Source organism: Rhinolophus sinicus, chromosome 6 (genome assembly GCF_057876585.1).
Source record: "Rhinolophus sinicus isolate RSI-liver-muscle chromosome 6, RSI-T2T, whole genome shotgun sequence".
Lineage (NCBI taxonomy): Eukaryota > Metazoa > Chordata > Mammalia > Chiroptera > Rhinolophidae > Rhinolophus > Rhinolophus sinicus.
Genome location: NC_142506.1, coordinates 31,784,484 through 31,797,738, shown reverse-complemented (window position 1 = coordinate 31,797,738; position 13,255 = coordinate 31,784,484). Strand labels below are relative to the sequence as shown.

Genomic DNA, 13,255 nt, shown 5'->3' with positions numbered 1-13,255 from the left:
TATGGGGAACTGATATAAATAGATTTAAGTTTTTCAAAGTTTACTCTAATAGAATGTAGAGTATGAGTAATAGAGAAATAAACTAATGGCAGGGACCATTTGAGAAAAATTTTAGTTGTAAATTCTTTTTTTCTTATTAAGATATAATTGACATATAACATTTTATGAGTTTCAGCTGAACAACATAGTGATTTGATATTCATGTATATTGCAAAATGATCACCACGTTAAGTTTTTTTTGTTTTACCACATTAAGTTTTGTTAGCATCCATTACCTATGTAGCTACGTTTTTTCCCTTTACAATAAGAACTTTTAAGGTTTACTCTTTAAAACTTTCAAATATACAATACAGTATTATTAACTATAGTCATCATGCTGTATATTATGTCCCTTGACTTACTTATTTTATAACTGGAAATTTATAATTTTTTGATCCCATTTACCCGTTTCACCCACCCCTCACCTCTCGCCTCTGGCAACCACCCTTATGTTCTCTATATGTATGAGTTCATTTTTTTCTTTTGTTTTTTGTTGCGTTTAGATTCCACATATAAGTGAGATCACAGAGTATTTGTCTTCCTCTGTCTGACTTATTTCACTTAGCATAATGCTTTTATGTTGTTGCAAATGGCAGGATTTCCTTCCTTTTTATGGCTGATTAATATTCTATTATAAATTATTCTTATTTTATTTTTTAAATAGTTTTGGGTGTACAAAACAATATAATCATTAGACATTTATATACCTCACAAAACAATAACCAAAATAAGGCTATTATTACTCATTTGACACTGTGCATAGTTATTACAATATTATTGACTATATTCCCTATGCTGTATTTTATAGCCCTGTGACTATATTTTTAAAAATTATAGTTGATAGTATTATTTTATATTAGTTTTGGGTGTACAGCTTAATGGTTAGATATTTATATAACTTATGAAGTGATCCCCCCAATAAGTCTAGTACCCATCCGACACTATACATAATTTTTAGAATATTATTGACTGTATGTTCCATACTGTATTTTATATCCCCATGACTCTTTTGTAACTACCAATTTATACTTCTTAGTATCTTCACCTTTCTCACCCAGCCCCCAACCCCTCTCCCATCTGGCAACCATCAGTTTGTTCTCTGTGCCTATGAATCTGTTTCTGTTTGTTTGTTTTGTTATTTTGATTCCCCATATAGGTGAGATCATATGGTATTTGTCTTTCTCAGTCTTATGTACTTCATTTAGCATATACCCTTTAGGTCCATCCATGTGTTCACAAAGGCTAACATTTCACCCTTTTTATGGCAGAATAATACTCCATTGTATAAATGTAGCACAGTTTTTTATCCAGTCGTCTATTGATGGACATTTAGGTTGTTTTCATATGTTGGCTGTTGTAAATAGTGTCACAGTGAACAATACCATAGCGGTCATATATTTTTTTGAATTCGTGTTTTGGATTTCTTCGGATAAATGGGAATTGCTGGGTCATAAGGTAGTTCTATTTTTAATTTTTTGAGGAACCTCCATCCTGTTTTCCTTAGTGGCTGTACCAATTTACAATCCCACCAACATGCTCAAGGGTTACCTCTGCTCCACATCCTCACCAACCCTTGTTTTTTGTTGATTAATTGACGACAGCCATTCTAACCGATGTGAGATGATATCTTAATGTGGTTTTGATTTGCATTTCTCTGATGATTAGTGACATTGACATTTTTTCATATGTCTATTGGCCATCTGTATGTCCTCTTTGGATAAATGTCTATCCTGGTCCTCTGCCCACTTGTTAATTGGATTGTTTGTGTTTTTGGTGTTGAGTTGTATAAGTTTTTATAGATTTTGGATATTAACCTCTTACCAGATGTATCATTGGTGAATATCTTCTCATATTCAGTAGGATGTCTTTTCGATTTGTTGATGGTTTCTTTTGATGTGCAAATCTTTAATTTACTGTAGTTCCATTTGTTTATTTTTTCTTGTGTTTCCCTTGCCTGAGGCTATATGTCTGTAAAAATATTACTAAGGGTAATGTCTGAGACTTTATTGCCTATGGTTTCTTCTAAAAGTTTTATGGTTTTGGGTTTTGCATTTAAGTCTTTAATCCATTTTGAGTTTATTCTTATATATGGAGTAAGAAGGTGGTCCAGTTTCATTTTTTTGCATCTATCTGTCCAGTTTGCCCAACACTATTTCTTGAGAACAGACAGACTTTCTTTAATGTATATTCTTGCTTCCTTTGTCATAGATTAAATGACCAGGTAGGCATGGGTTTATTTCTGGGCTCTCTATTCTGTTCCATTGATCTATGATTCTGTTTTTATTCCAGTACCATGCTGTTTTGATGGCTATAGCCTTGTAGTATATTTTGATATCAGGTAGCATGCCTCCAATTTATTCTTCTTTCCTAAGACTGCTGTGGCTATTTGGGGTCTTTTATGGTTTCATATAAATTTTAGTATTATTTTTTCTAGTTCTGTGAAAAATGTCATTAGTGTTTTAATAGGGAGTGCACTGAATCTATAGCTTGCTTGTAGTATGGACATTTTAATGTTGTTAATTCTTCCTATCCATGAACGTGGTGTATGCTTTTATTTATTTGTATCTTCTTTAATTTTTGACTTCAGTGACTTACAGTTGTCTGAGTATAAATCTTTTACCTCCTTGGTTAAATTTATTCCTAGGCATTTTTTGTTGTTGATGCAGTTGTAAAAGGGATTGTTTTCTTAATTTCTCTTTCTGTTAGTTTCTTATTGGTGTATAAAAGTGCTCCTGATTCTGAATACTAATTTTGTATCCTCCTACTTTACTAAATTCATTTTTCAGTTCTAATAGTTTTTTGTTGGAATCTTTGGGGTTTTCTTTATATTGTATCATGTCATTTGCAAATAATGAAAGTTTTACTTCTTCCTTTCCAGTTTGGATGTATGCCTTTTTTTCTCTTTCTTGTCTGATTTCTGTGGCTAGGACTTTCATTATGTTGAATAAAAGTAGTGAATATGGATATTCTTGTCTTCTTCCTGGTCTTAAGTAGAATGCTTTTAGCTTTTCCCTCTTGAGTATGATGTTAGCTGTGGGTTTGTAATATATGTAGCACATACACACACAAACATACACACACACATATATACACACATACAACACATACACGGAGTCTAAATAACATGCTACTAAACAATGAGTGGGTTAACAGTGAGATCAAGGAAGAAATCAGGATACCTTAAGACACAAAATGAAAACACAATGACCTAAAATCTATGGCACACAGCAAAAGCAGTCCTCAGAAGGAAATTAACAGAAATACAGGCCTACCTGAAGAAATGAGAAAAATCTCAAACGATCTAACTTTCTACCTAAAGGAACTAGAAAAAGAACAGCAAACAAAGCACACAGTGAGAAGGAAGCAAATATATGGTGATGGAAGGAGAGCTGACTCTGGGTGGTGAACACACAATGTGATATTTAGATGATGTATTACAGAATTGTACACCTGAAACCTATGTAACTTTCTACCAATTGTCACCCCAATAAACAAATTTTTAAAAAGGCCCCTCACAGGGGCAATTCCTACAAATTAAAAAGAAAATTTGTTTGGTGAAAAACTGCCAATATTCAGTAGTGGCAAAAATGTAGAAATGCTTGAACTCATATAATATTGTTGTGAGTGAAAACTGATAAATTTGGCAGTATCTAATAAAATGGAAAATAAGCATATCCTATGATGCCCAAATCCCACTTTTTGATACAACTGTGCTCTTACAGTCTCATTCATATGCGCTTAAGAAGTCATATACAAGCCAATTATTGCAATATTTATTGCAATAGTATAAAATTGGAGGCAACCTAAATGTCGGTCTGTAATGAAGCGGATAAGTGAAACATGGCATAGTCACATGATATAGTACTTAACTGTTAAAAATTATAAACTAGGTCTTAATATAGTTCCCTCAAAATTTTATTAAATGCAAAAATCAGTTTCCCAAGGATATATGCAGTATGAGAGTAGCTATATTTTTCCAAAAATGCCCTTAAGTAAATAAATTAATACATACATAATGTGTGAGTAATTAATTTGAAGGATTGTATAAATATCATAATATTGATTGACTGGGAAGAATGGACCATTGATTAGCAGTCATAGGGGATTTTAGCTTTATCTGTAATATTTTATTTCCGTCTAAAAAACAAATATAAAATGTTAATAGACAGTAATTATTGGTTATATGAGAATATGGGTGTTTTATTCTTTATAATTTCCTGTGTTTTTACATTTATTAAATTAATACAGGAGGGAAATTTTTATAAGAACAGGGTCAGAAGGCTTTAGATATTTTGGGATAGTGGGATATTGATGGGGCAGGGATAGCATGATCTGAGGCTAGGGTACAGCTGAAATTTGGGGGAGTGTTTAGTACCAGAAGGTAGCAGAATGTAAGCAAAGCAGTAGGAGGTTTCCAAAAATAAATACTGCTTATTTTGATATTTTTGGCCGGGGTTGCCCTAGTTTCAGAAAAGTGTAGGGAATATTACCTACACTTTTCTCATGCTTTATCTAGTATCTCTACATGCCTGATGTGTTACGCCTACATTAGCAATTACTCAGCAAATATTTCTGGAGTCTTTTAAACACCATGTAGGTATTTGGAAGCTAGCTGTGTAGAAGACATCTAAGAGCCTCACTCTCTTGTTGGAGTTTTTGTTTGGCTTTTTACTGTATTTTCACCTATGTGAAAATGCACCCAGAGTTTCACCACTGAAAGATTCTTTTTGTTGTTGGATATTGCCAATGCCATGGCTTCGTTTATATCATCTTTTAACTATGATGCTTGAATTCAGTATCACACTATGCAGCACACAATTTTTCTCTAATTATTTACTACATACTAATTTTTATCCTGAACTTGGTTGTAATTTTTTAGAGTACTTGATTGCATTCCAGGTTTATAAATAATGGCCACGAAATTCAAGGGATTATGGGATCACTAAACATTCGAGCATAAAGGGGTTTTCCAATAGACTTCTCTACCCCCTTATTTTGTAGGTGAGGAAGTTTAAATGAATCAAAACTTACATTATGCTGAGCATTTCTCATCTAGGTCTTAAATACTATTTCCTGTTTAGATTTGTATAAATATTACCAGTTTCACTAAATACTTAATATGAAAGTAGGTACCCTGCATTATGTTTCCTACAGTGTATTTAATCTTTTCATATTCTCATTCGGCTTTCTTGTCCTGTTATTCAGCCTAAATAACGATTTGTAAAATAATTTACCTTTTCCTCTGTAGCTCATAACTTAATTATTATTACATAGTTATATAATGTTCCTGTGTTCTCATTGAAATAAAATCCAAATAATAAGTACTGTAAGTTGACTGAGACTTAAAATTGGATCCACAAAAGTGTGGTTGTTGTAGTGCTGAGGGTAACGTTAGACTCCACTGCGACCTGAGCAGCCCCCTACAGGTTCACAGTTTGATGCAGCTGTATCACAGTTATCATCTGTTGTTTCCCGAGCTGCAATTTCCTTCTCAGTTTGTGGCTAAAACCCAACATTTGATGATTGTTTTCCACCCAGTTCAACATTGATCTTTGATCCTGCAGCAAACTTAAAAATACCTATGTATTTTTTTTTTTTTGCCAAAAATCTGACAAGATTGTATTGGGCGTCATCAGCAGTAACATCAGACTTTATTTCAGTGAATAAAGATGAAACAGCTGCTTTATTGTTCAGTTCAGCACTCATGCATTCAATATAGGATCATAATGTTTTCCAGCTTTCTCTAGCTATAGATATTTTCTATGCTTTCTAAATATGCTGTAGATAGCACTTTGTCAGACAAAGTAGAGATTTTTTAGCTATTCTTTAAAAATATATTAACATGTACATAACCAGTTTATAGAAGTGTGTCTCTAAAATATTGTTTTATGATACCTTTTTATTTTCTAGTAATCATAATTTTCAAAATTAATTTTGGTTTTGATTTGCTGTCACTGTGTTGTCTGTACTTCTTACTAAAATAGATGTTAAATTTTAATTGTTTACAACTTCTCTTGATTTTCATAGAGTATTGTAGTTTAACATTTAAATTGTGTCCATGTCCGTGTGTGTATGTGTGTGTGTGTGTGTGTGTGTGTGTGTGTGTGTGTGTGTGTGTGTGGGGGCGAGGGGTGTCAGGAAGAGGGAAGATGAGAGAGATTGATTGGTTATTTGATTGACTGATTAAAATAATAAAGCCTCAACCCCAACTTGTGAAGGACTTTCCTCAGTGATGCCATGTTAAACCTTCACTGCTTTAGAAACAGGAAATAATTCAGTTTTTCATTTGACTCTCTCCAGCAGCCTGTGATAGCTGTTCCTCTTGTTATGCCAATTAGCAGAAGGAAAGAGGATGAGGCATCTGTTGGAAGTGCACCCTTGGCAAAGCAACAATCATATCAGGCCTCTGAATATGCCAGCAGCCCTATAAAAACAAAAACAATAACAGGTATGTGTGAAGAACTTTAAAGGATCTGTGATTTTGCCCTACCTCTAAGCTAATAAATTATCAAGTTATCTGGGCCACATTTTCATGAATGCTGGCCAAAGACATGGACTCCTAATACAGAAACAAAGGACTTTTTTTTATCTACAGCATTACTGGTAATCAGAGTGCTAGCATTTTCTTGTGTCCCTGCCCTGAGCCTAATTTCCACAGGGTGTCATAAAGAGGAGCCTGGTAATACTTACATACAGTGGATTAAATTACGGGATAGGACTCCTCAGTTGAAGGAACCTGAACCTTTTATAATGGGTAGAAAGCATGCCTGCTGTTTTCTCTAGAGGGAGGGACTACATGTACCTTGCAAAACTGTAAGTAAACTTGCCTTTTGCTCAGAAGGAGGACAATATGTTTTTCTTCTGAGGGTGTATGCTGTACATATACCCTTGAAAACACAATTGGGAATAAAGACTCTCACTGCCTCTACTTGTAAGACATGCAAAAACGCAAGAAACCCATGGAGAATTGTCTCCCAATAGTATGCTCCTTCTTAAAATGAATTCTTGCAAATGACAGTACATCTTAATCTTTTTTCCTTTCCATCTTTCATTTCCTCAGCTATAGCATCCAGGCAAATATAAAATAAAATTCCTAACATAAACAAATTCTTTTATTTTTGGGGTGTAATTAAAAAAAATCACTTTATGATTTCATTTTAAGTCGTGTTTTCTGTTTTTCTAATATTTGTGATAATGAGTCACCAATCTTCAGGTGATTTTTTATTTTTCTTTAGATGTTCAGCTTTAATTCACATAACTCATATTACTAAACATATTGCAAAAACTTTTATTTTCAATAAATGAGAATCACTTATTGAATGTCTGTAATGGGCAAGATTCTGTTGTGATATTGAGGGTAGAATTTTTAATAAGACATGATCCATGCCGTTAAGGAATTTAAAATGATCGTATATATAAGGAAGTTCAAACTAACATTTGTGGTTTAGAGGAAAAATTATTATTTTCTTACCCCATTTCACAACAACAATAAAAATGTGAATATACATTTTTGTGCAGTTTTATACATAACTATTAGTATTCTGTGCTCTATAACTTTCCTAAAATATTATGTTGTGTTTATATTATGGAATCATTAGACTTTTAACCAGTCAGTATCCATAGCCTTTTGCTCTGTTGAAGTTTTCTGTATCAATTGACAAAATTGCATATGCTTAATTTTTGTATCATAGGAACGTTATCTGTAACTTATATTGAGTTTTTAATATAAAATTAGATATTTTTTTCTCTTAGTTACTATGCTAAGTTTTAGACTTTGGATCTCTTTCACTGGTAATTTTACGTAAAGACTCATAAATATCACATCTTAATAAATGTCCACTAAATGTCAGTTGGTAAAAATAAATTTAATCTTATATGCATATTAAACACATATTCTAACCTCCTGCTTTACTATTTAATTCTGGTCTTTAAATAACACTTGATAATTGATTTAAATTAATTGTGAAGGATAAAGATGATAGAAAATGCTTACAATTTAAATGAAATTACATGACATAGAACTATATAGAAAATATGATTGTAGATTTTAGAATGCATTTGCTTTGCTTGGAGAAGTTTTATATATAAATTCACACCTCATATCTGTTACATATCAATTCACAAATGTAATCAGTTAATATATGAGATTTATTTTGCTTTCTTATACTTCCCCACTCTTTACAAGAAAATGTTAATTTTAAATTGAAGAAAATAATAAAAGCCAAAACTGTAATTTCCTATCATTAATTATCACTTTATATAATATGAAGACACATATAACCAACACATTGTTCTTTATTTCAAGTTATAATGTGAACTGTGGTTCTTTGCTTTTGAGTTGTGGATATTTGTCTTTAGTGATTCCCTATCTCTAGAACATGTAAGTTAGATACCCTGTTGGTATTCTCCTTATAGATAGGTAAGGATATCAGTACTTTACCAAATACAGATTCTTACACAGGCTAGCATAAGAATTCATAGTTACCAAACTAATACCAGTGCCTTGTTTTGGCACTTTGAGCATTTACAGGAGGTAAGAAGCCTTGGGTATAATATTTATTCTTTACGACTTTTGTATCTTCCCCCTTGGATGCCTGCCATTTTCACTTCTCTAGAAACCTTGGTTGTAGTGCTGTCTCTGTTCTTGAGAATGCTGTGCCGACCATATTCTTTAATTAGAATTAAGATTCAAAAATTTCTGTTTTAGTTTTAATTAGAGTATACAGTTCCTGTTCTGGTTTTAATTTAAAATAAAAATCTTGTGAATTTTTACCTACTTTTAAATGTAGTTATCACTGTTTTTATTATTTATATTGCATCATAAAATGTAATGGACTTGGTAAGGTATTCATAGCCATTTACATAGAGTTTTTGTTGTTTTTGTTTTACTTTTATTATTTTAACCTTTTAAAATTTACAGTTCAGTAGTGTTAAGTATATTCACATTGTTGTGAAATGTACATTTTAATTTTAACTGAATTTTACAGTGGAGAAATCTCAGTGTTAATTTATGTCTCAGTTCTTCCTAAAATAATTTTTTATTTTTATATTCTCAACCTAAGATCAAATGTTGGTCTTAACATTCATCCCAAACAAGTTATGTAGTACATTTGGCACATGATAACCAAGGCTTGCTGATCATGCTCTGGGCTTGATTTTGATTTTAATTAATCAATAGGAAGCAGACATCTTCTTCTTCCAGTCTCAATTAACCAATGTTAAGTAGCTGCCTGCAGTGGGAACATGTGCTTGATGGCTGGAAATGTGTTGACAGCAGAGCAACACTATTTCAGTGATACAGGCACAAAGGGCAGGCGAAGCCTGAATAAGTCATATTTCACATGAAGATAATATATTATTATAAAATTCTAAATAATCTTCTACAGAATCTGTTTATTCCTTCAAAACAAGAAAACCCCTAAAAGATATGATATCTGTTTACCCTATGTTTTGGAAATGTTATGAATATTAATTTGGGGCTCTTGACAAAAATGTCTGTAATGGAGATGGTAACTGTGAAAAAGAGGATGCTCCATAATTGATAGCTGTTTAAAAAATACTGTCCATTATCATCTTACATGTTTACATATTACTTTTTGAGTCTAAATCACAGTAACTATACCGTTAAAATAACAGAAAGCCTGTTTTTCATTGAAAGATTTTATTCATTTGTTTTCGACAGTTGACATTCAATATTATTTTATATTATCTGAGGTGTACAGAATAGTGGTTAGACAGTTATATAATTTACAAAGTGACCCCCCTGATAATCCCCATCTGGCACTGTATATAGTCATTACCACATTATTGATTATATTCCCTCTGCTGTACTTTACATCCCCATGACTATTTTGTAACTACCAAATTGTTATTTTTAATCCCTTCCCCTTTTTCACCCACCCCTTAACTGCTAACATTAGTTTGCTCTCTATAAGTCTGTTTCTGTTTTATTTATTTGTTTATTTTGTTCTTTATATTCCACACATTAATGAAATTATATGGTATTTGTCTGACTTATTTCACTTAGCATAATTCTCTGTAGGTCCATCCAAGTGTTCATAAAGAATAAGATTTCATTCTTTTTTTATGGCAAAGTAATATTTCATTGTATATATGTACCACTTCTTCTTTATCCAGTCATTTATTGATGAGCATTTAGGTTGTTTTCATATCTCGGCTATTGTAAATAGTGCCACAGTGAATATAGGGGTCATATATCTTTTTGAATTAGTGTTTTGTATTTCTTCGGATAAATGCCTAGAAGTGGAATTACTGGGTCATAAGGTAGTTCTATTTTTAATATTTTGAGGAACCTCCATAGTGTTTTCCATACTGGCTGTACCAACCTGCAATCCCACCAACAGTGTACTAGGGTTCCCTTTTCTCCGCATCCTCGTCAACAGTTGTTCGTTGATTTATTAACGATAGCCATTCTGACAGGTGTGAGGTGATATTGTGGTTTTTATTTTCATTTCTCTGATGATTAGTGACGTTGAGCATCTTTTCATATGTGCATTGGACATCTGTATGTCCTCTTTGGAGAAATGTCTACTCAGGGCCTCTGCCCATTTTTTAATTGGATTGTTTGTTTTTTTGGTATCTAGTTATATGAGTTCTTTGTAAATTTTGCATATTGACCCCTTATTGGATGTATCATTGGTGAATATCTTTTCCCATTCAGTAGGTTTCTTGTTTTGTTGATGGTTTCCTTTGATGTGCAAAACCTTTTTAGTTTGCTGTAGTCCAATTTGTTTATTTTTTCTTTTATTTCCCTTGCCTGTGAAGGTAGATCAGAAAAAAAATATCACTAAAAGCAAACTAAAAGAGTTTACTGCCTATGTTTCTTCTGTGATTTTATGTTTTCAGGTTAGGTCTTACGTTTAAGTCTTTAATTCATTTTGAGTTCATTCTCGTATATGGAGTAAGAAGGTCGTCTAGTTTCATTTTTTGCGTTTATCCAGTTTTCGCAACACCATTTATTGAATGCACAGTCTTAACCTCATTGTATATTCTTGCCTCCTTTGTCATAGGTTCATTAACATATAGACATGAGTTTATTTCTGGGCTTTCTATTCTGCTCCATTGACCTACCTATGAGTCTATTTTTATGCCAGTACCATGCTGTTTTGATGGCTATAGCATAGTTTGATATCAGGTAGCATAATACCTCTGACTTGTTCTTCTTTCTCAAGAAGGCTGTGGCTATTTGGGGCATCCTTCCATCACCATATATTTGATCTCATTTACCCTCTTCTACCATCCCCCTCCCCCCTGACCCAGAAATTCCTTTCCTGGGTATCTACCCAAAAATCTGAAAATGTTTATCTGTAAAGATATATGTGGACATTTTAACTATATTAATTCTTCCTATCCATGAGCATGGAGTATGCCTTTATTTATTTGTATCTTCTTTACTTTCTCTCTTCAATGTCATCTTCTGAGTATATGTGTTTTACTTCCTTGGTTAAATTTATTCCTATGTATTTATTTATTTTTTTGATGCAATTGTAAATGGGATTGTTTTCTTATTTCTCTTTCTGATAGTTCCTTATTGATGTATAAAAATGCAACCGATTTCTGATTACTAATTTTGTATTTTCCTACTCGATTGAATTCATGTATCAGTTTTTAGGGTACTCTATATATACTGGGGGTGCCAAAACATGTATACACATCACTTGTATTCATCTTTTGTTATCAGTATATATTGAATGTTAACAATGTTAATACATTTTTTTCCTTTTAAAATGTGTATATATATATATATATATATATATATTTCTGGCACCTTCTGTAGTAACAAATAATGACAGTTTTATCTCTTGCTCTCCAATTTGGATGCCTTTTGATTCTTTTTCTTGTCTGATTGCTGTGGTTAGGACTTCCAATATTTTATTGTGTAAAAATTGTGAAAGCGGATATCCTTGTCTTGTTTCTGATCTTGAAGAAAACACTTTTAGCTTTTCCCAGTTGATTATAATATTAGTTGTGGATTTTTCATATATGGCCTTTATTATGTTAACGTATGTTTCCTTATTCCCACATTACTGAGAATTTTTATCATAAATAGATGCTGAATTTTGTCAAACGCTTTTCCTGCATCCATTGATATGATCATGTGATTTTTTTCCTTGATTTTGCTTATGTGGCATATCATGATAATTGATCTTTGGATACTGAACCAACCTTGCAACCCAGGACACATCCCACTTCAACATGGCATATAATCTTTGTAATATCTTCTGAATTCGGTTTGCTAATATTTTCTTGAGAATTTTTGTATCTATGCTCTTCAAGGATATTGGCCTATAATTTTCTTTTTTTGTAATGTCTTTGTCTTGTTTTGGAATCAGGGTATTGATGGTTTTGTAAAATGTGCTTGGGAGCCTTCCCTTCTTGTAAATTTTTTGAGAAAGGTAAGTGTTAATTCAACATTGAATGTTTGGTAAAGTTCACCTGTGGAACTATCTAGTTCAGGACTTTGTTTGTTGGGAGCTTTTTGTTATTGATTAGATTTCATTAGTACTAATGCATTTATTCAGGTTTTATTGATTCAGTGTTGGAAGATTGTATGTTTCTAGGGATTTATCTTATCCAGATATCCAATTTATTGGCATATAATTATTCATAGCATTGTCTTATAATCCTTTGTATTTCTGTGGTATCAGTTGTCACTTTTCTTTTATTTCTGATTTTATTCATTTGGATTTTCTCTCTTTTTTTCTTAGTAAGTCTGATTGAAGGTTTATGAATTTTATTTATCTTGTGAAAGAACCAGCTCTGGTTTCATTGATCATTTGTATTGTTTTTGTAGACTCTATTTTGTTTATTTTCTCTCTGATCTTTGTTATTGCCTTCCTTCTGCTCACTTTGGACTTTGCTGTTCTTTTTTCTAGTTCCTTTAAGTGTAAGGTTAAATTGTTTATTTGAAATTTTTCTTGATTCTTGAATTTCCCTCTCAGGACTACTTTCGCTGTGTCCCATAGATTTTGGGTCGTTGTGTTTTCATTTTCCTTTGTCTCAAGGTATCTTTTGATTTCTTCCTTGATCTCATTGTTGATCAATTCATTATTCAGTAGCATGTTATTTAGCTTCCATGTGTTTGTGTGTTTTTTAGTATGTTTCTTGTAATTGATTTTAAGTTTTATACCGTTTTTGTTGGAGAAGATGCTTAATATGATTTCAGTGTTCTTAAATTTTTTAAGACTTGTTTTGT

The 13,255-nt window shown here is 32.3% G+C and overlaps 1 protein-coding gene across 8 annotated transcripts in view; it reads left to right on the top strand.

Moving 5' to 3' along the window:
• VPS13B (vacuolar protein sorting 13 homolog B) overlaps positions 1 to 13,255 on the top strand; it is a 735,829-nt gene that overhangs the window by 291,988 nt on the left and 430,586 nt on the right. For 6 of the 8 annotated variants that reach the window (XM_019757646.3, XM_019757649.3, XM_019757647.3 and 3 more), the window contains exon 21: positions 6,340 to 6,487. In XM_019757646.3, coding sequence (XP_019613205.3) covers positions 6,340 to 6,487 — 148 coding nt within the window. The remainder of the gene's footprint in view (positions 1 to 6,339; positions 6,488 to 13,255) is intronic. The other 2 variants (XM_074316465.2, XM_019757648.3) reach the window with 1 other exon arrangement.